Source organism: Falco cherrug, chromosome 9 (assembly GCF_023634085.1).
Source record: "Falco cherrug isolate bFalChe1 chromosome 9, bFalChe1.pri, whole genome shotgun sequence".
Lineage (NCBI taxonomy): Eukaryota > Metazoa > Chordata > Aves > Falconiformes > Falconidae > Falco > Falco cherrug.
This window is the reverse complement of record NC_073705.1, coordinates 54470832-54494984: the sequence shown is the minus strand read 5'-3', so window position 1 is coordinate 54494984 and position 24153 is coordinate 54470832. Positions and strand designations below refer to the sequence as shown.

General features: G+C 42.5%; 1 protein-coding gene across 2 annotated transcripts in view; it reads right to left on the bottom strand.

The window, feature by feature from the left end:
* The window catches only part of DOCK1 (dedicator of cytokinesis 1), a 319193-nt gene that overhangs the window by 82506 nt on the left and 212534 nt on the right, over positions 1–24153 (bottom strand). For both annotated transcript variants that reach the window (XM_055719977.1, XM_055719978.1), the window contains exons 30-32: positions 5830–5908; positions 5062–5162; positions 1435–1493 (exon numbers count right to left, since the gene is read on the bottom strand). In XM_055719977.1, the coding sequence (XP_055575952.1) occupies positions 1435–1493; positions 5062–5162; positions 5830–5908 (239 nt within the window). The remainder of the gene's footprint in view (positions 1–1434; positions 1494–5061; positions 5163–5829; positions 5909–24153) is intronic.

The window sequence follows — 24153 nt, the reverse complement described above, 5'->3', positions numbered from 1 at the left end:
TACCTGGATAATCTTGGTGTATAAAAACTCCATTAAAATAAAAGGCTTTCATGGCAGCAGAGAAAGAAATATTGAAGAAAACACCACCCCTCACGCCGATCGATTCACAAAACTCCAGGGGAAATTATTATCATCTCCCTGTTAATGGTGAAAAACGGAGCCCTACAGCAACTAAATAAGTTGTCCAAGAGCAGCCAGTGTCAGCAGCCATAGTTAAAAGCACAATACATGCCACAGTCCTCAGCCAGAATAAAATAACCTGACGTACAAACAGCCACATGCAGAAATATGTATGCAAACTTTTCTACTTCTAGTCCAGTAAATTCTGGGAAAAGTTTAAGAATGTAAAGATGCTGGAGAAATTAGTAACGGTAACAGATGAACACAGGGCTGCAAGCCTGGAACAGGGTAGGATTTGGCAAATTACTACAAATAGGCAGCCAGTGTGCTGAGCTGGATGACCCAGCATCAGGCACGATACTGATTTTATTATCTGTCTATCAAGGCACATATCAGGTGTGTACTGTGCTTTAATCTCTTCTCCAGACACATAATTCATGAAAGATGCTTCTAATAAAAACTGAACTCGGCTGCTCTCAGAGGCCTTTTCTCATCATTCCAGCTGAGCGGATGCAAACTCAAACACTTATGAGCCCCTGCATTCCCTTTTCTTACACATGCGGATTTTTTTTCCCAAGTTTCAGCAGCAACAGTTCAGCTAGAGATATAAGTGGCAAACACATTTATTTCCGATAATTTAAGGAACTTTTGATAAAACTCAGAAAAGCTAAAGTGTCTCGCTGTTAAACCCAGGAAAATTAAATCTGGCAGATGAGTACACTCCGGTCACAGTAAATACTCAGTTTCTCATGAAATTCAATCCCCATGTAGCTAAGTTACATGCAGAGAATGGCACAGGCTCGAGCTAGTCAGATATACCTAATGTACCTCTGAACTCCAGGGACGCCCAAGTTCCCGTTCTTTACTGATCTTCCTGAGTCACTCTGATGCAGCCAAACCAGACTGAAATTCAGATTTAAAGCAGAATTTCCAGGCTAAGCTACTGATAACCAACCCGTGGATGCGTTCATTTTGCCACAGTCCCAGTTAGGGTACCCACGTATATGTGTGTGTTTATATGTATATTTTAAGGTGAAAACCACCATTCAACAGGTATCACCAGAACTGTTTCCTTTTATGCATCATGATGTTGAAATACCACGGAAAACCAGAAGACATATAAACGTTAACTACAGTTATGTGTCTTCTCAGACAGCAAAATATATGCAGAGGCAGCTTTATTTCTTAAATCACCTGCTTTTTACATGCCTTCTGGAAGCCAACCATGATTTCCAGAGAAAGTGAGTTCATTTCATCTCTGTTTATACAAACACCGAGTGAAAGCGTTAAGCACTGGGTGCTCAGCCTACTTACCCAGATTATACCACATGTCCCTGATTTCAAATCCAATCTGCCTTCTCATATCGCCGTACCTTAAAAAGGAAAACAAAACCAGCATTAAAAAAATATATAAAAAAATTACAAAATCTAATACCAATAAGCTGAAACATCTAATTTCAATATCTGATCAGCATTCAGAAATATTCAGAATTATGGAACAGGTTCCCCAAATTTAGCCCACAGTCACAAGATCACCCAGCCTCCCTCGGCAGCTCAGCAGTGCCCATGGAGACACGGAACTTTGCAGAATGTTCTGTTCACAAAGGAGTGAGATAGGCTGAGCGCCTCAGCCACACAGCCAGCACCTCCTCTTCCTCACCTGGTGGTACTTGCTCTCCCTCAAAAGACCCCAAATTCCAATTTCTGCAGCCATATTCACCAAAGGGAGAGCACACACAAAACACTCCCCTGTGCAAAACCGATGCCACATTTTCAGATTACCTAACCACCCTCTGGGTGGCTACAGACATCTCTTGTGACACCTTCTGTTTTTCAGATGGTAATGGCCAGAGGAAGGGTAACAGAGAGCTTCACTGCTTAAGGCTGTATTTTATTTTTATCCACCCTCTGAGCAATAGCACCGTCCCATAAAATCCAGCGAGGAACATCTTGTGACATCTTGCGCCTTCACGCGCTGTGGCGTACGAGGCATGGACTTTGCAAGGATGGTGAAGCAAAGACCTTTATTGTTGGTCAGTTACAGCTTTTATAAGTTTATACTCTGTACACGCGCTGCTAAAAGCTTTATTATTGGTCAAACTGCTGTCCACGCACCCAGCCGCTGTTCACACTGCCTCCTTCTCTTCCAGAGGTGAGACCACATGCCTCCTTTGCTTCTGTCTCATCCGCGTTTCTTCTCATGCTCCCTCAAATTATTTACCTCTTTGCTGCAGGATCTCAGCTGCACATTATCAATGTCAAACAACCCACTGTCTCTGTTCCCTACAACGCGCAGCGTCAGGAAGAGAAGGTTTCTATGTGCCGATGGGATTTTGTGCCCTGCCCGGGCCAGGCCAAGAGGAGCGGTCCCAGGCAGCGAAGGAGGCAGGAGCCCACCCTGCAGCCCACCTGCTGCCCCTGCCCTGCTGCCCAGCCAGGGCCACCAGCACCTCGCATCTCCTGGCCAAGGGTGATACTGATATTCCACACCTTCTCCACGCTAATGCCAGGAAAGCTTAATGAATGGAAAACATCCCGTTGCCTTCATTAATGATGGGATCAGAACCATAATGAGCTCCAAGAATGTATTTGCTACACAGAATATTTGTCTGTTAAAGATCATTACTTAAATAACAAGATGAGCAAAATGGTAACATCTGGCAACTTGTGGGATTTCTGTGGGATAATAGGGAGATACCCTGCCATTAATACGGATTAAAGAGATTCTTCTGCATCATTAAGAATCTGTTATTATCTAATGCTTAAATGCAATGTTTAGCAAAAACTACAAATTACAATAATTAAATTTTAATTATTAAATATTTGACATATTAATTGAAATACATCCTTTAAAAGATGGGTGAGTGTGATACTGAATTAACTGATTAATTATATCCCTTTGGCACAGAAGTGGTAGTGGTTTCACATAGCAATAAAAGTTAGTGCTTCCTGACTATGCATTTATTGCATCTTGAAGAATTTATGGTCTTGCTTTTCATCTCCAAAACGTGATTAAACTGAAAATAACAACTTGTAAAATCATTATAAACAGAGATTTACAATTTAGCAAACATCATTAAGTAACCACTCAAAATTACTTAATCTATTTACTTGTATCAGCAGTGAGAAATGTCTGTTGATTTTGTCAATTTCTTCAGCAAGATACAACGCGCAGTTTGATACAAAAATCACTTGAAGGAAATTGCCGTTTAAGGCTCCCATCCTTACAGAGAGGGAATATCAGTCCAGAAATGTCTTGTACAAGAATTTCCAGTCCAGTTCTAGCTCAGCTGCTGGATTTTTGTTCGGGTCAGGAGTCTGATCTGAACTAGGAGGCTCAGGTAGCTGCACACCCACGTCGGACAGAGCGAGAAAGGGAGTTGGCCAGCGGCCTCGGCTCCCATCCCTCTGCTTGCTGAGTGATGGCAGCGCTTTGCCTTTTGCAAATATCCTTTACACTCTTAATTACAAAAGAGAATTTCCATCATTGGTCCCATCTTGTACAAAACCACTTTGTTCTACAAATTCTGAATCTAATGGAATGAAATTTACCTGGCTCTACCAAACCATCTTGCTTTCCTTTTACAAATTGTAACTATAAAATGTTATTTATAGTATTTACCATACAAGTGCAAAAAGCTGGGGTCTGCTCGACAACGTTTTTCTACTGAACTTGTAAATATTCCTGTTTCATCAAGGAAGCTCCACGAGTTATGGGTAGGTCTACTAGATCACACAGTGCTCAAAAATTCTGTTTCAAGGCTCAGGTAAAGTGCAGCTTCCAAAGGCTGCACCTCAAAACTCAGGACGGAGTGGTTGAGTTTGAAGGGCAAAACTTAGCTGCCAAAAAAAGAAGAAAAAAATAAAAAGATGGCATGCAGCAGCCTGTCTGTTCTGGTCAAAGCCTGCAGCCCATGCAGTTACAGCAAAAAAGCCTTTAAAATCCCATGTCACTGCAGCAGCAATAAACTCTTCCCATCTCTCTCATCATAATAATATTCAAAAAGGCCTACATTTGGAAGCCAAAGTGATACAAAAATGCATCTTCTTTCTGCATATAGATAACGCCACATTGCACACTCGAGGAGTCTGAGCTGTACCCGTTCAAGGAATCGCAGCTTTGGAACGCGCCCGTTCTGTGCATTACCTGCAATAACCCGACTGACGGTGGCAGCAAGCTGCTCTTGCAGGTGCTCTTCACAAATGTTATGCCAAAGAAAGAGAATCCACGCACCGTGTTTGAAAACATGTAACTGGCTTTTTTCAGTCCTCAGCGTTTAGTTAATGAATGATAAAGTCCACTGCATTGGGACACCAGTGAAATTTAAGAGAAATACATACATTAAACAAACTATTCAGGCTCCAGTCTTATTTCCAGCCTTTCTTTTTTTTTTTTTTTTTTTTTTTTTGACAGCTTTCGTTTGCTGTGGGATTCGGAACGGCAATCGGGTCGTTCAAGCTCCCTGTTCAGAGGTAGGCAATGTAATCCCTTTTAACCAGGCAAGCGTACAAGGCTGCAGTTATACAAACCCATTCTTCAGGGATATCGCGGTGAAAATGGCTGTAGTTACAAAAATTCAGTCTAAAAGGCCGTAAGGGATTAAGCAATAAAGAGTGCACGTAAAATGAGATTAGAATAAGCACAAAGCTAAAGTGATTTAAAAATTCAGCTTTATAATATGTTAATACTTCTGAAAAGTCTTGACTTTATGAACATCCTGCAGTATAAAATACTGTCTTCATCAGTAATGAATCCTGTAATTTAGATCTTGATTCAAGGGTAGAAACACATGCAATACTTGATTCATGTTTTTAAAACCAACCTTTCATTATACCATGATTGCATCTCAATTTGAATGGATTTAGCTAAGAAATTAAACTAAAATTATGTTAATAGACCTTGAGTTCTTGTCCATGATTTAGATGATGAATAGGACTTACTTGTTAAGTATTTTTGCTCTTTTAGCACTTGAAAAATTCTCCAGTTGTAAAGACTCTTGGGTGAGAAAAGCAACAGCCAGGTGGAAGTAGTTGTTCCAAAGCTGAAAGCCCCCAAAATGACAAGAATAGATACCATTAATTCTCTGAAATGTTTTTCTGCACATCTACAAAACAACTTAGATGTATCTAAATTATGCACGTAAATATTTAAAGGAGAAAAATAACAGACACCACAGAGACGGTGTTTCTTGATATATTCTTAGTACATCTCCTCGTTGTGTTTATGTTTCCATGAAACTTTTCCCATCTACAAATCCTAATCAATTGTGTTTTGACGATCCAAGCAAAATTAAATGTGAAGACATAAATATGAGGGGAAAAAAACCCCCCAAATTCTGAACAAGCGACCTAAGCCGGCGTGCTTCCCACAGCAGGGCACTCAGACGCCGCGTCTCAGGCGCTGCATTTCAGGCAATAATTCTGCTAAAGCATCTGCTGCTTTAAGGACACCTCTTTTTGCTGTTCCTGAACTAAAGCAGGAGTTTTCTAAGATGCTCTGAGCAAGACTCAGTGCTCTTCTAAAACAAGACCCACAAGACATGAACGGGTTGTACATATCTGCTGAGCCTGCCATTATTTAACTGGGTGAACTGGTTACCTGGGGTTCATGACGACATGTACATAACTCCAAAATTACACGCTTACTTAGGGCAGAAATTCATTATAACATTAACATTAGTCCCCAAAACACTGATGTTTTTTTCTTACCTGTAACTCAAAGTTGGCTTGATCAAGAAATTTTTTGTTTAGCATATCTGCATACTGATTAATTGCTCGCAGGAAGACTCTGAAAGATCAGGAGAAAATTACATAATTACACACTCTTCTGTGGTACCTTTGTACATTTGGCTTCCCAATTAGACAAAAATCTGAGTCTGTCTGGAAAGTGAAATTTGTAGCTGTTACTTGAAAAGAAGTGTGATCTCACCACTGTTAAGTATACAGAATTATATGCAGATGTTCTCAAAATTAATCAAGTAAATTAGCATATGCAGCAACACAAGGAATGCTTCGGATAAAATCACTTGTCTTTAAAATATCTCATGATAATCAAGAGATCATTAAAAATTCAGTTTAGTAGAAAAAAACTTAGATGTACTTTTAAAGTTACAGCATCGTAGTGTTGAATCTAACCTAGACCTGCAACTGGCTGCAGTTTAAAACATGTTTTTAAACACACGAGGCAAGCGCTTTTCTACTTCTGGCACACTAGCACATCAAAATGCTGTTGAAGGACAATCTTCAAAACACTGTTCACTGTTCTACTTCTAAAATGCTGATTTAGTACACAGTGTAGTTTGTTGCCTTCCAAAAGAGAATGCTTTTTTAAATTGCAATAGGAGTTGTCTTGACAAGCTTTAAAAATAAAACCAAATGGTATACTATAAGTAGGTCACTACATATTCATGCTGCTGAAAAGTAAACATATTATTCTTTGGTACCCTAATCTCCATTTTCAAAATAAACATTAGATTCCTCTTGAAAACTTTAAATTTCTGCTATGAAACTGCCAGCTAATGCCCAGACAAATGAGCTTGTCTTTCGAGCAGACTGTGGTAGAGATTTAAGTCTCCTGAAAGTACCTGCAAGGATAAAGATCACTCATGACACGTACTGCTCCCCCCCCGCCCCCGACACCAATCTTTAAAAAGAGAGTTCACTATCGAATGCAAATAACAAAGTTAATCTTTCTGCAGGCCGGCAAACACATACCAGAATTATTGAAAACAAACCAGAAGAGGCAGTTAGAAAGGTCTTTTACTGAATTTAAGACACTAGTGATCTCTCCTGAAAAAAAATCAGTACTTAGCTAAATGTTTGGTAACACAAGAGAAACGAAGCCTCCAGATAATATACTGGCATCAGGATGCTGAGGCAGATTATTTAGGTACACTAAATTAATCAAGTAAGGCAAAAATTTCGATGTCACTGGGATTTATCTGTTCTATAAAGCCAGATCGCCCCCACAGTAGTGTGTAACGGAGAAGAAGGAATATTATCCAAAATGCGAAAACAAAAAATAGATTTATAAAAAAAAAAAGTGAAAATTTTAAAGACAAAAAAATATATCAAATATAAATGAGTATGTACAAAAATTAAAATACCTATATGTAGGGATACACACAGTCATACATTTTACAATATTTCTCTATATAGCCAAGATGTAATAGGCATCTTTCCACTTGCATCCAGCCTACGCAGAGGTGCACTTCAGGAGCACCACTTCTGTGCATCATTCACCAGGATCCCTGTCAGTGTATGTATTTGGAAAGAACTTCATTAAGAGATATTATAAATGAGATTAATTCAGCATACACAATAATACACTGCATATATATGTATTTTAAATCTATGACTCAATTACTGAGCTGCAGCATATACTAAGATTGAAACTGAAGTTATCCCTATAATCAGGCTATCAACAGTTTGATATGTAGACTTATACCCTGTTTTGTTTTGTGGTTTTAAAGTCTGATAATACTATGAGATTCATAAGTCTTCCTAGAAGAATGAGTAATTTAACATAGTAGGAAGGGCCATCTAATGCGCCTTGCTTTACGAAGATAAAATCAGTTCCAATACAGGGAGGATTATGCCTACAATTTAATTATGTTGCCTCAAGACATCACTGTAATGTATTCAATCTACTCCATCTAATTAAGCTTTGGAACAATCTCATTACTTTATATACCATTATTTTTCTTTAAATTGTAGCTCGCAATTTTTTTCCCCTATATTAATTCTAGTGAATACCAATAACGAACAAATAATGCGGAATCTACAGTAGATTGCAACTGCAAAAGGACCACAGCACAACACATCTGTTAAACTGCAGTTGTAATTAAACACCACCATCCTCTCACAGACCATGTGCTACCCCTGCAATCAGGCTGCGCTGGCAAGGTAGGGATTGCTCCCAACTTTCTACAGAAGAACATCAAAAGCAGAGATGCAGAGATTTAAGTATTGATTTTTTAATTATTCAAACCCTGTTTTAATTTTGATTGAATCTGATGATACACTCAAACCTTCTGTTACTGGATAAAACACTTCCTAACGTATGTCAGTGAAGAAAGCCTGTTCTTTCCCAGTGGAAGTCAACAGAACAACGATATTATTATAACAGTATATCTTCAGTTGCAAATCAAATGTAAACCAATGAGGATTTTGTGCCTGTTTCGACCAGTACTGGAAGGATTGCTGGAAATATTGACAGTCCCTTTACTACAACATGGGGGACAGTCAGAATATGACTTTGTGATCACGGTACTGCAAAGCCAAATGTGGCTGGCACAGTGCAGTAAGAATAACATCCATCCTGAAAAATCCAGATTTAACCGAGGAAAAAGGAAGTTATGAAGTGGATTAATCAGCAAGCAATGTAAACTGCTACAGCCTCCCAGCACAACCGAAGTCACTACAACGACCCTGTGATGGCTAAGCTCACAGCACTTTCTAGCATTGTCTAGTACCTCCAGTGCCAAGAGAAAACAGCAAAACTATGATGACTTTTATCTGATTAAGTCAGTTTTAAAGAATATATATTAAAATATTGGCAGTAAGAAGTAGCAAGTTGTATAGCATACTGGGACAGCAAGAGTAGAGGGATTCATCACACTACTACTTCTTCACCTTGGTGTAAAACTTTATTTTTACGGGGCCCAGCAAGGAAAGGCTGGATTTAGATAAATGGAGTTTTCTATCAGGCTGAGATTACTGACTTCCACTCCATGTACTCCTGACCGCCTTGTAATCGCTTACATACCCACGCAAGAGTGAGAAGAGGTGTCAGCTGAGAAGAAAGGTGTTTCTGCCTAGAGTGTTCAAACCCCATCCTGGGAACGAGCTGCCGTTTGGAGAAAAAGAATCAGAAGAAACAACGACACGGGGCTACAGCGCAGAAGTGAGATGGTTAGGCTGGCATCGCTTCACCACTTCGGTATTACAGTCGTATGGTTAATCAGCCAGAAAGATTACTACCCTGAGGAGATCCTTTGGATAGAAAAAAAAAAATGTGCTTGAATTCTTGGCTATGATCTACGAAATGGTATGTTTTCACCTGTGAAGTCTGCTGCAGCTCATGAACACAAAAACAGCTCAGGTTTATGCTCAAATAACGTTCAGAAAAGGAAGCAGAAAAAATTTATGATTTACTCCAGGTGTTAGTTTGATCCTCTCCCTCCTCCAAAGCAGGTTCTGACGAAACTGCAGGAACTTCGCTGTCAAAGTTAAGGGAAATTGAAAAAATAGAGGGAAACGTGGCTCTTCAGAACAGGCAGAATTAAACCAAATGCATCAGTCTGTAGCGAAGAATGCGCTGGCTGCTGCCAACACACGTAAGGAGGAAGGTGTACTTGGGCATCACTGGGCCAACAGGCAAGTAATCAAAACTATCTCCTGTGCTCAGATGGAGAACATCAATCCGCAGTGGCATAACTTATCTTGCTGTAATTAATAATGAAGATTAGCTTCCAGTTGCATGTGCATAAAAAGAAGCGCTTGTCTTGAAGTTCAGTTTCAATTAACAAAAGAATACATTATCTGTGTCAGGAAGAGCCACAAAAGTTAAACCTTGAAAAAGAGAGAACTTCAGAGACTGGAACCGATCACGATGTACTGAGCTGCAATACTGAGAATGTCACACACAGCAACAAAATCTAACGCTAACATATTGGGAAGATTTGTTAGACAAAAGACTTTATCAACCCAATTAAAAGAAGGAAATTAACATTTCCTATGATGTGATTGGAATAAAAAGAATATGATTACAGAAGGAAGTTACTTCAGGATACGTGGAAGGAAGAACGACTGTTGCTAAAGGGCATAAGCATCTTCCAAACCACAAAATTAACACCCTGGACAGATGAGGTTTATGTGTGCTGAGCAGCTGGGAATGAGTGGTGCTGGGGACGGCTCGGCTCGCCATCAGCACCACTTTCACACATCAGCATATCACATATCACATATCAGCAGCTTTCTGTTGTAGTTAGGTTCTTTGGAGTAGGGACTGTCCTCTTATTGTTTCTTTAGATAACTTCTATGGCAGCGAGGTCTTACACCAACATCAGGATTTCTTGGCATTTTATCCCTGTTTATGTATTACCTGATAAGACACCTTTATCAGTCCATCAGAAGCCTGAAGGAGTAACAAATTGCATGAACACAGTGCAAGGCTGCAAAAGTGTGTTAGCCAGAGGGTGGGCAGTAAAACAGTCGAGCATCAAAGTGCCTCCATGATGCACAATGCTCCGTCAGAGCTGCATTAGGATAACGGTCCACTGTGGGACATGGATTCTTTCTTCTCATCTACTTGGCCCTGGCAAGGCTTCAGCTGGAATACTGTTCATTTGAAGTCACCATGCCTCAAGAGTGACACAAAAATATGGCAGAGAGAAGCAAGAGGACAGGACATGCAAAAAACCATGGCACAGGTTAGACATGAAGAAAGAAATACTTTGCAATGCTCTCCAGCCATTCAAAGCAGAGATTTTAAAAAAAAAAAAAAAAAAGCTGAAAAAAAACAGGTTAAGCAAGTATCTCTAAACAAGTAGTGATCTGGACCATTCACCTTATCCTGCCTTAGGTCAAGGGGCAGATTAGTACTGATTTCTTCAGTAATTTCCCTCCATTTACAGCTCTCAATCCAGAGTAAATGCATCAATTAATATGCTGCTGATTGAAGCCACAGAATCATAGGATGGTTTGGGTTGGAAGGGACCTCAAAGCCCACGCAGTCCCACCCCGTGCCCTGGCAGGGCCCCCTCCCCCCAGCCCAGGCTGCTCCCAGCCCCATCCAGCCTGGCCTTGAGCACTGCCAGGGATGGGGCACCCACAGCTGCTCTGGGCAGCCTGGGCCAGCGCCTCGCCGCCCTCACGGGGAACAATTTCTGCCTCACAGCTCATCTGCATCTCCCCTCTCTCAGCTTAAGGCCATTCCCCCTTGGCCTGTCACCACGTGCCCACGTGCAAAGCCCCTCTCCAGCTTCTTGCCGGCCCCTGTAGGTGCTGGGAGCTGCTCTAAGGTCTCCCCGGAGCCTTCTCCTCCCCAGGCTGAGCAGCCCCAGCTCTCCCAGCCCGGCTCCATGGCAGAGGGGCTCCAGCCCCCTGACCACCTCCGTGGCCTCCTCTGGGCTCGCTCCAACAGGTCCGTGTCCTTCTCATGCTGGGGGCCCCAGAGCTGGTCGCAGCGCTGCAGGGGGGTCTCACGGGAGCGGAGCAGAGGGGCAGAATCCCCTCCCCCACCCTGCTGGCCACGCTGCTGGGGATGCAGCCCAGGGCACGGGGGGCTCTCTGGGCTGTGAGCGCTAATTTCATTTGCATTCCATGAACTAACTTCCATTGCAAATACCCAGTTCTGGCTATTTTTTACCGTTATTGATGATTAATCACTTCCACTAGGCCCACAGGGGTTAAGGGGTTTGCGGGTGCATGCTTAGCGATTGCTCCACCAAACAGCACCAATATTAATGGTTCCATTCTGTAGTGTTCCCTCTGCAGAGGCCCTTTGTTCCTACAAACACACCACTGAAACCAGGAGACTGTGAACACATATCAACATACAGGCAACAGTAAATGAAGAAGGGGCAAAGGGATCCAACATACAACAACAGTACCCACTGCACCAAACAACTTTTTTTTTTTTTTTTCCCCCTTATTCTCAGGTACAGTCATTTCTTCTTCCTCCGTTTTCTCTTGTGATTAGTCAAATGCCCCGATTTGCTTGTTCACTCATGTTTAAAAATATTCTGTGTCCCATTTTCTTCCAGTCAGCTTCTCACACTGTTGGAAAGTACTTGCGAAAGCTAAAGGAGGAAAGCTGGAAGCCACATGATGCTGCAACACACCTCCCTCACTGGTTAATGCACACACACAAATCAAACTGCCTCTGCAAAAAGATTTTTCTGGAGAAATAATCTAGAGAGAAAATTCCAACACTAGAAACATTCTTACAGCATATTCCATGTTGTATATTATTTAGTTAGCTCAAGTACCTAGGGATTCAGATTTACACTGTAAGCACTTATGTAAAATACTTATGACAGGAAAATATGAAACAATACAAGCTAAAAATGTACTCCCCAGTATTTTTCTTTAAGAGCACTTCAAAATAGAAGAATGAAAGAACGAACGAATTACTTTCTTAATGATAGAATAATTATCTAAACAAGAATATACAGATACAACTTAAAATAATTCAGGTTTAGCTGATAATTCAATTAAAAAAGGGGAATTTGGAGTGAGGTTGTAAAAGGCACTATTATGATGTCATTACAGTTAATTTAGATGGAAGGATAATGAATGCTTTACTACAGCTGATCAGCCTTCCTGCACATCATCATGCTTTCCATGTTTGAGCTTTTGCTTCTCTGGGAGACAAATTTACTGGGCATATATGAGACAGACGACTCTTATCTTGTCAGACTGTGTATGAAACAACAGACCTAGACCTTGAAATCCCAACGCAAAACCCAAACCTGAACAAATGCTCACTAAAGCATGAACAGCAAAGCTTTCTTTTAAACAGCAATCACTTCAAATACCTTCAAATTCTTTCTCAGCGTCTCAGTGTTGCAAAGTACAGTGAAGTTTTAAACAACTTTTCAGTTAAAAACGAAATAAACCTGGTATTCTAATATGCTTCTATAACCAGTCCCCTATTGGCATTGCATGCAGTCTGGTGATTGTCCAATATCCTTGGAACACAGAGAATATGTAGTAATTTCATCCATGTATATTGTACAAGTCAAATGAAAGTCAAAATCATAAAAATGAGTGCACATGAAGGTATCGGCCCTCTTTGCATCTCCCCCTGAATTTTCTCCCTTCCCCAGTTCTCTCTCTCTGTTCTTTTCTGGTGATGTTACCACTGTTCAGCCATCTTCACACCTCCAGACCTGACAACTGCCCAGCCCAAACAAAGGTTTCCAGACTCTTTTCATTTTACACTTCTGTATATGTTACTTCTCTGCCCAAGTCTACGCTCCCTCCCTTTTTTTCCCTTCCAAATGTTTAAAAGATTCCTTGTAATATTCTTTAATTCATCAGTCTAAAGAGCAGTCAAAACTTAAGAAAAAGAAACAAAAACCTTGATCATTTTCTTTCTTTTGAATTACAATTCCTGGGCTGACTATGATAATAGCACAGAGTAATCCCAAAGAAGACCTGCTACTAAATACTTACATTAGCATAATCTTCTAATGATGTCTACTCCACACCAGCACAGGTGCACCATGTCACTTTACTAACCTATTTTGTAATAAATATTTCAGAAATGGTTTTAGCATATTATCTATAATCACTGACACCTCTTTCCTAATTTATATTCTGTGCTGTGTGTCCTCTAAAACAATGGGGACAGATGAATGAAAAATAACGGCAGGTTACAAAATTCTGAAGGACAAACTTGTGGTCTGACTACCAATAGTAGGTACCACATAGCAGGCACAATGCATTGCTTTTCAAAATCACCTTTGTAGTACAGCTATCTCACACCTTGAAAGCAAATTGACAAAACAACCCTGTTGGAATAAGCAGGCAAGAGTGCTGCGCTACTAGACATGTTAGACAGAAATCAACAGAATAAAAAAGATTTGGATTTATATTCCCTTCAAATGTCCTTACAGATGTACTGTGCCTACCCAGCTGCTGGATGGATCCACGCTGACACACAGCCTCCTCAGGCTCCTGTGGAAACCCATGCGACACCCCGGCAAGAGGGGCATCCTTAGTGTGAGGACAGCACCAATGTAATGCTCAACCTGACGCGTAGTCACTGTTTGATGGACTTGGCGTAGTCAGAGGAACACAGAGATACTGAGGCTGGAAGGTGCCTCTGGAAGTCTCCGGTCAAACTGGAGCAGGTTGCTCAGGGCTGCGTCCAGTTGGGTTTTGAGTATCTCCAAGGATAGAGACTCCCTTGGGCAGCCCCCTTGGACAACCTGTGGCAGGGTCTGACTACCCTCGCTCTCCTCTTTTCTCAACTACTTGTCTGAAGTCCAGGCTTTGGTTTCTTGATGACTTCCAGAGTGCAGGAAAGCAGCAGCTGCAGACTTCTAATAGCCTTTTTCAAAAGCACCAGTAAACTTTGTCCTCTGAAATTTCATCTAAGATGTACCTTTTGCCACGGATATATAACCTTATGTACTAAATTTCACTACCTAGAGAATTTTATGGCAGAGTCATAAAAGCTTGGGAAGAGTGTTTTCTAATGGAAATGCTAGAAGACAATTTAATTTAGGGGGGTTTAGCTAAAGCTACAATGCTGGGGAAGTAGCATCTATTGCAAGGGGACAGCATTATTGTTCCTCTAACCCAAAAGTTAATATTCGAAGGGAAGAAGACTTACTGAATTCAAAGAGACCGTTTCTATTACGGTAGCTGGCAAAAACTTGCAATAGATCTTGTAATTTAAAACAAATGTAATTTGTTGTAGTGCTGCTGGAAGAAATCTCTGCGATGAGGTTAGCTATTAAACAACCAGTTTTCATTATAATGCGCTGCTCAATAAAATGCAAAAAGTCTTTGCTACGGTACAGATATCATCACCTGATCCTTGGTGAGTTTATTGGATAAAAAATATCCCTTCTAAGCAAATGTGCAACCACAGAGGACAGCTTCGTGGGCTCTCAAACATCAGCATGTGCTGGCCAGGGCTGGTGGATCTCTCCCCAGCCTGCTGCTTTCACGGGCCAACAGCTACTGTGGGTGCAAAGAGGTGCTGAACCGAGCTCTGCCTTTCCAAACCGAGAAGAAACATGGTTTTCCTCATACCCCTCTCCCACACAAGATGCCTGCAGGCCATTAACAACACAAGAGGGGTTTGGTGGTTTTTTTTGGGTTTTTTTTTTTTTTGTTTACTTGATCTTACACAGGAATTCAGCTAGTTTTTGCACTGGTAAAAATCAATAAAGCAGAAGATGTTTCTTCCTATCACATTGCTTTTTAAAGAAGCATTCCATCTGGAAAGAGAAATAATTAAAAAACCAGAAGTAACGCATGGGAAACATGGGAAAGGATGTTACAAAAAATTTCTTGCAAAGCACAAATGGTCAGACTGAATTTGGCAGGAAGTTTTCAAATACTTGACAATGTCATAGCTCACAGCATGGGAACCTCCCTTATTTTCTGCTGACAGCACTGTCCTCTGTAGCTTACCTGTTCCCACCGACATCTAGATGTGAATCCACATTAAGAATACTTTAGGTAATTATGGGCAAATCAATAGAATAGATTCCTTAACTTCCAAATTCTTCAGCATTTTCATCCATCTTGCAATCAACTGTTAAGACCATTTCAGCTGGCTAAATAAATGCCATAACGTTGCTTGAAAAATAATCTCAATTTTTCCTGTGGGTATTTCACTATCGAAGTCCACCACAGAATACTAATGAGGCAAAAGGAAGCAATCTGCTGCTGAAGGTGGTGTCCAAAGGTTCCTTTAACACCTCTTCCGTGCTGCTGGAGTCCCAGCGGGTGTGCCTAGCGACCCAGCCTGCTGGAGAGGTCTCCTCTCGGTGTCCATCACCCAAACCGCAACGTTCACTGTGACGCCTGATGGCAGAAAGCTGCCATGGGAGCTGACAAGCACTTGGCTTTTAGTCTTATGACTTACTATTACTTTTACTAACTACCAAGAACCACAAGTACAGAGACACTATCCAGAAAAGCTGAACTTTCCCAAAATTGGGATTTACCTCCCCAAGAAACACACACAAGTGACTCCCTGGGAAGAGGTTAAAATACAATTTCTTGTAATAGATGAGAACGATAAGCCACAGCAGCTGCTCTGCTTTGCTGTTCCATGGATGCTTATGTGGCTGACAGCTTTGTGAAGGGATCACTAATGCTGGTAAAGTAAAAAAAGAAAAAAAAAAAAAGCAAAACACCTTACCGGAGCTTTAGGTAAGCCTGCATTTGATCCAAAGTGTGGCTCTCAGATATTGAAGTGACATAAAATGTTTTAAGAAAGCAGTGGGGTATGTGAGGCAGAGAGCAAAGCGAGATGAGAATGGCAGTCGCCTCCTGTACAGGCTATTGCTCGCCCAACACAGCTATTAACCTTTGGAAGAGATCAGTGGTTTGCTATTATTTTAATTTCTCTTTCAGGCTCCGGTCCGATCCTGTTTGTAGCAATGAGACAGGAGTAGAATAAATGCTTCAACATGATGCTTCAATACCTGTGAGTGACAGAAGCCCTCCCAGCACAGTGCCCACCCCGAGCCCGTCCCTTCTGCGGCTCTCAGCGGTGTTTGGGGCTCCCGTGGAAGGAGTGGCAGCATCCTGCATCCAAGGGGTCGCATTTGGCACCCTGGGTTCCGCCGGGACAGGGTTAATTGTGCTCCCAGCAGCTGGTGTCGTGCTGTGTTTTGGATGTGGCGTGAGAGCAACGTGACCGCACACGGATGGTTTGGTTGTAGCTGGGTAACGTTTACGCTGAGCCAAGAACTTTTCAGTTTCTCAGCCCCTGCCAGTGCAAGGGCTGGAGGGGCACCAGAAACTGGGAGGAGGCACAGCCAGGGCAGCTGGCCCCAACTGGCCAAAGGGACATTCCATACCATACAATGTCATGTTGAGTATATAAGCTGGGGGAAGAAGAAGGCTGGGGGGATGACAACATTCAGCATTATGGTGTTTGCCTTCCCCAGTCCCCGCTGGGCGTGCTGGAGCCCTGCTCCCCTGGGATGGTTGAGCACCTGCCGGCCACGGGCAGCAGGGAATGAATACCAGGTTTTGCTTTGCCTGCGTGCACAGCTTTTGCTGTACCTATCAAACTGTCTTTGCCTCAGCCCATGAGTTTTCTCACTTTCACTCTTCTGATCCTCTCCCCCATCCCACTGTGGGGGGAATGAGCGCGTGGCTGCACGGGGCTTGGGCACTGGCTGGGGTTAAACCACGACACATGGGAACAGTCACAGATGATGGAGCACAAAAATCAGGTTTGCATGGCAGGTAACAGTATAACATTTGCAATAGCTTTGTTGTTTGGTTTTTGGGGTTTGTTTTTGTTTGGGTTTTTTTTCCTGTTCTAGTACATCCCTTATTTTGGGGAAGCCCATAAACACTGATCACCTCCAACTCCCTTCAGCATTCATTTCGTGCTTACTAGGCACATCTTTCCTCCAGTTTAGAAGGACTAAATAATGCCGCAGATAAAAACAAACTGTCTCATAAGAAACTGCAATGGAACTGAACAATCAAACCCATTTTTGTTCACTCTTTTAACAAGCCTAGCACACGCCAGCAGAACCGCAGGGCAGCAGAGGGACATTTCCAAGACACAATCAGATCAATTTGCTGCCTTTGAGCAGGTATCTCCTGCATCAAACCAACGTGCTCTCGTGCAAGGTGGCTGCAGCGTGCAGCCTTCGGATGCGTTCAAGGCTCGGGAGGACCCGGCGCTTCCTCTGACATGCCAATCCTCCCTGGGATTTTACAGCTGGTAATTAGTTTCTGCTTAGAAAAGTCAAAGCCTCAGAGGCAAACACAATCAGGGTTGTAAAAAAAATATGGCCAAGTGTGTCAATGGGACAAAGTTTTTTGCTAAAAATTTTTTTTGGAGTAAGTTAGTTGTGAAATAGAATTGTGGATATATGTATGCCACTGATACGAACACATCATTGTTTATGAGCGCAGCCAAATGCATCTCATTTTGTTAAAAAGCTTAACCATTTTTCCAGATATTTAGACCAAAATATGTTAAGCTGCCTTCCCTGACTGTCGAACATGGGTAACATGCAGAAAGCAGGATCTGCTCCACCTCCAGAAGATGTGGGCATGCAGCTGATACAATCCATGCCCTGCCCCAGCCTCCTCATGGATGAATAAGATTGAAGCATCACTAAAGCACACCCGTTCTCCAGGGAAGGATAAGCATCTCTGTACAGTTATATGACAAATACTGGCTTCAGAAGCTTTGCAGCTGGATCCTCCAGAATGAAATGTGGTTGTCTGCAATTTCTTTTATGCTATACTTCAATTTCACTCTCTCTGTTAATCCTGAGGAAGCTCTGTAAACCACTAGAATATGCTACGCAGATAAGGTAATTTTAAAACTACAGGAAATCCAAATAGCAGCTCAGAAACCCTTTTCTTGGTGCACCATAAGACTAAAACTTTGTTTCTGACAGCTGAGTTTGTAAGACAGTGCAATAACCTAAAGGTATGGCTGCCATACCTTGAATCCTCACCTTTGCTAAGGCAGAGCCATGTAAGTTTGCTTCAACGTGGACAAAGCAGTGAATGCATTCCCAATACTAAGGCAGGTCTGCTTACCTTGTCCAAAAAGCAGCACTGTGAATTTGGAAGTTACCCTAATTTGGAAAGTTCCTGACTCCAGCAGCATTGCTGGACAGATTGGAGCATCAAAAAGACCCCCGGCGCAGCCCCCGGTGGTGCCAGCCCAAGCAACCCAGACCCAGGGCTGCGCTGCGAGCGTACTTCTGAGCCTTGCAAGGACAAGCCAGCCAGTCACTTTGCAAAAATCAATGCCACTGGACCGATTTTCCTGGACTGGGTCAAAGTATAGTTGGGCAAAAGGCCCGCATAACATTTATGCACCATTTATGCTCCTTTTATGTTCTCCTCTGGCCTGAATTACACATTTTGGCTATCTAGACAGATAATTTATAATGCCAACGGCACTGAAAGCCAGCAGCTTCTCTCCCAGTAGACTGTAATTATTTTATGCGCTTATATGGGCAACAGAAACCAAGCAGGGAAAAATCCAGACTAGCCCAAAGGCTAGGAGGTTTACCCACCAGAAATATATATGTGTACTATGTATATATGTAGGCTACATATATACTGATCCATAATACTATGTATGAACGTATATATTACTTTGCCACTGAAATGGTAGCAGGCTGGGAAGAGCTGACCTTCCCGCTGGGCTTGCCAGGGTGATGACCTGCAGCCGCAATCCAGGTGGGGAGGTCAGGAGCTCCGCGCCTGCCCTGCAGCTCCTCCAAGGGCACGTGTGCTGATGCACCAGTGTCTTTTTTGTGTGCTCATGCACCAGTGTCTTTTTTATTCATGGTAAACCATAAACACCTTCGAGGAAGGACTTTACTGCTTTTAAGTTTACTTGTTCCTGTAGGAATACAAGTTTCAAATTCAGAAAGTTTTCAACTACTCAGAGCTTCAGGGTTTTTTTCTTTTTTTTTCCCATTCTGTTTTTTTAATCTTATTTTCTAAAATTTTCACAGAAAATTCTGTTTTTAATAAAACAATGAATTTGGAAGTTTTAAGGGAAGTTTAAATGATAATGGAAGTTTTAAGGGAAGCCATTAATGCAGTTACTGGAAGGAAAAAGTTGAGCAGAAGCTGAACATAGTTGGAATGTATGGAGAGAGCATATCCAAGTCTTAATGTATATGAACGAGTAGTTTGTTTGCCAGGATGTAAAGGCTCAAATACAAAGAGGCAAAATGACTTTATGTGTAGTACTGAAAAATGCAAACTTGAGTAACATCTCTCTTCAGCGACCCGTCATCTAAAAAATTTCTAGAGGAACACAAGCCTTTTAAGCATCATCATGCCAGGACATCCACATTACCGATTCAGATTAAACCAATACACAGATTGCTTATTCCTTTGGTTGACTGAGGTTCAAGCAATAACATACGTGCGAGGTTGTACAGCACTGCCTTGAGGCCCATGATGCGGTCACTGAACATCCCAAGACTTGCAGCAATTACAGCTACCGAGTGTAGGATGGGTCGAGACTATCAAGACACAGACAGATCCTCCGAGGATGAAGGCATGTTTGGAAACAGCTGGATTTTCCTGACTCCCGGTAAAGCTACTGCTACATCATCACGTAAGCACCAGCGCCAATAAACTAGAAGTGATCCAAGTGGGATGCAAGGACTAACAACAGGTGCTTTTTGATGGAGAGAGGGATGCTGGCATCGCAGTGATTCACGAAGGGCAGGGAAAATGCTGCTTTTAGAATGGATATTGATGCTCGCACAGATAAGACCTGCCAGCATTTTCAAGTCCATCTGCAGCTGACATTATGGAAAGTCTGGCAACAGCGAGAAGCTATATAGGCCAACAGTGAACAACCAAAGGATCAGTCAAAGGTTTATATAAGATAAAAAGGATGGTTTTCTGGATTATTTCCATATACTAGCAGACAAATTGAAGAGCCTTGGAGAGAAGGACTTGGGGGTGTTGGTGGATGAGAAGCCCAGCACGACCCGGCAATGTGCGCTCGCAGCCCAGAGAGCCCCCCGTGCCCTGGGCTGCATCCCCAGCAGCGTGGCCAGCAGGGCGGGGGAGGGGATTCTGCCCCTCTGCTCCGCTCCCGTGAGACCCCCCTGCAGCGCTGCGACCAGCTCTGGGGCCCCCAGCATGAGAAGGACACGGACCTGTTGGAGCGAGCCCAGAGGAGGCCACGGAGGTGGTCAGGGGGCTGGAGCCCCTCTGCCATGGAGCCGGGCTGGGAGAGCTGGGGCTGCTCAGCCTGGGGAGGAGAAGGCTCCGGGGAGACCTTAGAGCAGCTCCCAGCACCTACAGGGGCCGGCAAGAAGCTGGAGAGGGGCTTTGTACGTGGGCACGTGGTGACAGGCCAAGGGGGAATGGCCTTAAGCTGGGAGAGGGGAGATGTAGATGAGCTGTGAGGCAGAAATTGTTCCCCGTGAGGGCGGCGAGGCGCTGGCCCAGGCTGCCCAGAGCAGCTGTGGGTGCCCCATCCCTGGCAGTGCTCAAGGCCAGGCTGGATGGGGCTGGGAGCAGCCTGGGCTGGGGGGAGGGGGCCCTGCACATGGCAGCGGGGTGGGACTAGCCGATTTTTAAGGTCCCTTCCAACCCAAACCATTCCAGGATTCTATGCTTCTATGAAATTAAAAGCAGAATGCCATGCACAGGTTTTTCAGATTTCAGCTTTAACGTCAGCAATACCCACACCATGATTGCTGAGAACATAGCCAAAACATACTAAAAGTGGCTGCAAGTGACATAGAAAACCAGGATATAATTCATAGTAGTTTCAGCCAAAAGTTTTAGCATTACAGCATCAAGACAAAAGCCTGCAAGAAAGGGTTTGGTTTTGACCACAGCAACAGACCAAAGAGGTTTGTGAATCCCTGCTGAAGTAACAGGGGATGTTAAAACCAAACGTGCGTGCTCCTGTAGCTTTCCTCAGTTCTTCCTGGTTCTCAGGAGAAAACAATATTTAAAAAAGAAAATATGTAACAAGTGTTTTAAATTATAGCAAAAATAAAGTCAATGTTTCTTCTTTAAAAATGCCAACTGAGATAAAGATTTCTTTTTCATATTTTAAAAGTCTTTTCTTTTTTCTCTGCCTTTATTTGGAAAGAATAGCCTCCCCTCCTTGGTAATTAGGTTGGGTAATTTAAATTTTTCTGGGGGAAACAGTGAAAGGGGTTTTAGTATGTTTTCTTCGGTTGTACCTATTGTGACTATTTAACCTGTTAGACTGCAATTGCAAAATTCTCACTTTGTGTGTACTTAAAAGTCAGACACTTCCTATACACCCCATCCATAGCATGTAAAGGTGCAACTAAGCCTCGCAGACTATGATGTAGTTCAATACATGAGAGCATTAGATGATGATATCACCCAAATGCTGTTCCTATAATGGTGAATATATTAATTTATGTTACATTCACTCAAATTTGTAATTCATGACAGAATTGTAATATTTTCGTTCCCAAGGCATCATTAAATATGTAAGAGCCAAATGCCACTAAAAAGAGAGAAATACAGACTTCTGCAGGGACCTGCTGTGATTCTGTCCCTTCAGGTGTTGACATTTTAATCAGAAATTATCAAAGCTGCTATAGTAAAGTTGTTTGGTCACAACTGGGGCCCCAAAATGCTGGTTAGAGCCTCTCACCTCTCACGGAATGAGGAAACGTAACTAAACTGCTGTAGTCAATGAGCTGCGCTACAAGTCCTTGTTACACAGTCTCATTAAATATACTTCCACTAAGAATAACTACAAATAAGTGTTATTTTCTCTGTGCCACAGTAGGATGTTAGTTGTACAGAAACACAAAGACAGAAGAAAAACCAGCTCGTGGTCCAAATTAACCCTATACATAGTATTTCTGCAAGAGACTATCTTAATTGCAATTATGCATTCAAAGCCCAACACAACACTTTGTTCTTAATTTGTATGTAGTATAATGGGTTTTAAATTAGTCAAAAAAGTAAATATTAGTATGTGACAAACCATAATTACTGGCTGATCATAGCTGTATAAATTCAATTCTGCTAATTTTGCAGTTAAGGTAAACACAGAGGTTTGGGGTTTTTTTAAGTTGCTCTTTACAGCACCGTAAGTTGGGATGTCTGTTTCTTTCAAAATGACTTAAAAACATATTTATTCTAGGGACAAGTCCAGACAAAACCAGCTCTGGAAATCATAAGAACGTTTTAGCACGTCGGTTTGCTTAAATTAACGTGAACTGTAACGGGAGCAGCAGTGGGCTGACTATACCTAATTTCTGACTTACTACACTTGCCCACGCTGCTGTATTTGGTGTGGTAAGGATGGGGGGCACTGCAAATCAATGGCCATGGGTGACTCCAGAAGAGGGAATAAAATGCCATTGGTAATTTCACTGGACATCCTGCCCTGAAGATGCAGGGAAGGGTAACTCATCTCACAAGGGCAGATGGATGCGCATAGACTGACAATAAATAAAGATGTTGAGCAAAATCAGAAAAAAGTTCATACGTGAAGAAATAATGGTTATTTGGAGAAAACACACCTCTTTTTTTATATGAATTAGCAAAGACTGAAAAGAATGGAGACCTTTGCTTTGCAAGACAGCTGTATAAGCCAACAATCCCCATGATAAGAAGACACTGCAAGCCCCAAAGCATGTGCTCCAACACGGCTTCAGCACTGCGTAGAGCAAGGGAAATGCACAGCAAAGATCAATATCGGGGGAGGTCCCAGCAAGCAAGGGAAGATGAGGGGCTGGTTTGGAGCTGAGTGTTGAATTTCTTTGAAATATTAAACCTTTTGTGCCGATTCTGTTTTGTACATCAGAAGATGCTACCGAGAAGCAAATGACTTTCCATCTTAAAAGACCTGCCCTTTATGCTGTGCAAGTCCAATTTTTGACTTTCCTACTCAATAAAGGCAATCTGCTCTCAGGTGAAGCCTGCAAATCACAAACCCAAGTACAATCGCTGTTAATCTTGGAATAGGAAAATGCTGGTATAACGATGTACAAATGAAAGACAAGGTATTAGTATTTTACCTTTTGTTTGGTGTTAGAGAGCAAACAAAATTCCGTTCATTCATTAGGAACTGTAAAGGTAATCTTTGCTGCTGGCTCTGACAATATCAGAAACCTCACTTTCTCATTCTTTAAGAAGTCTCAGCACCCTGAAGAGTATGACTGATCGGGGTGAGACGCAGACCCGTGCTTCCCGACCTCCTCGCCCACTGAAATCAATGTTTTCTCCCGTTATCTAAAGAGCCGTCAGTAGGCACACCATGCCCATGTACTGAGATATGATTACTTGACTCAGCACGTAGGAGGGAAGGGACCTACACGCATGAAAGACCTCACTGAAGGGGAATACAGTAAAAAACCTGGTGGACCTCCTGGGCTGAGCAGTTTGTGGGTGCTGGCAGGCCAGTGCAAGGTCTGATGGCCCCTGATTTTCTGTGGGACTCCCAGGGAAGGTCCGACAGCCCGTTTGAAATCTGCCAAACCAAAGCCGGGCAACTATTCATCAGTCTATACCTGGCTCCTCAGGTGGGACAACAAAGAGTAACACCTTCCCAACAGCATTTGAAAGCCCTGCACACCACTGGTGGCTGGCAATTACAATGTTTGACTTGAAGGACAGCTCTTGCATTGCATTTGAAGGGATATTTATCTAAACCAAAAAACAACGGCAATAAAAGGCAAAGCTGAAAGAAAAGTGGGGTGAGAAGAAGAAAAGATCATCTCTCCCCCGCGTTCCTTCCCCCAGCCTCTGCAGCTAAAGCTGCTCGCTCCAGACAATCTGCTCTGCTGCTACTAAAGCATGTTGTTATCAACC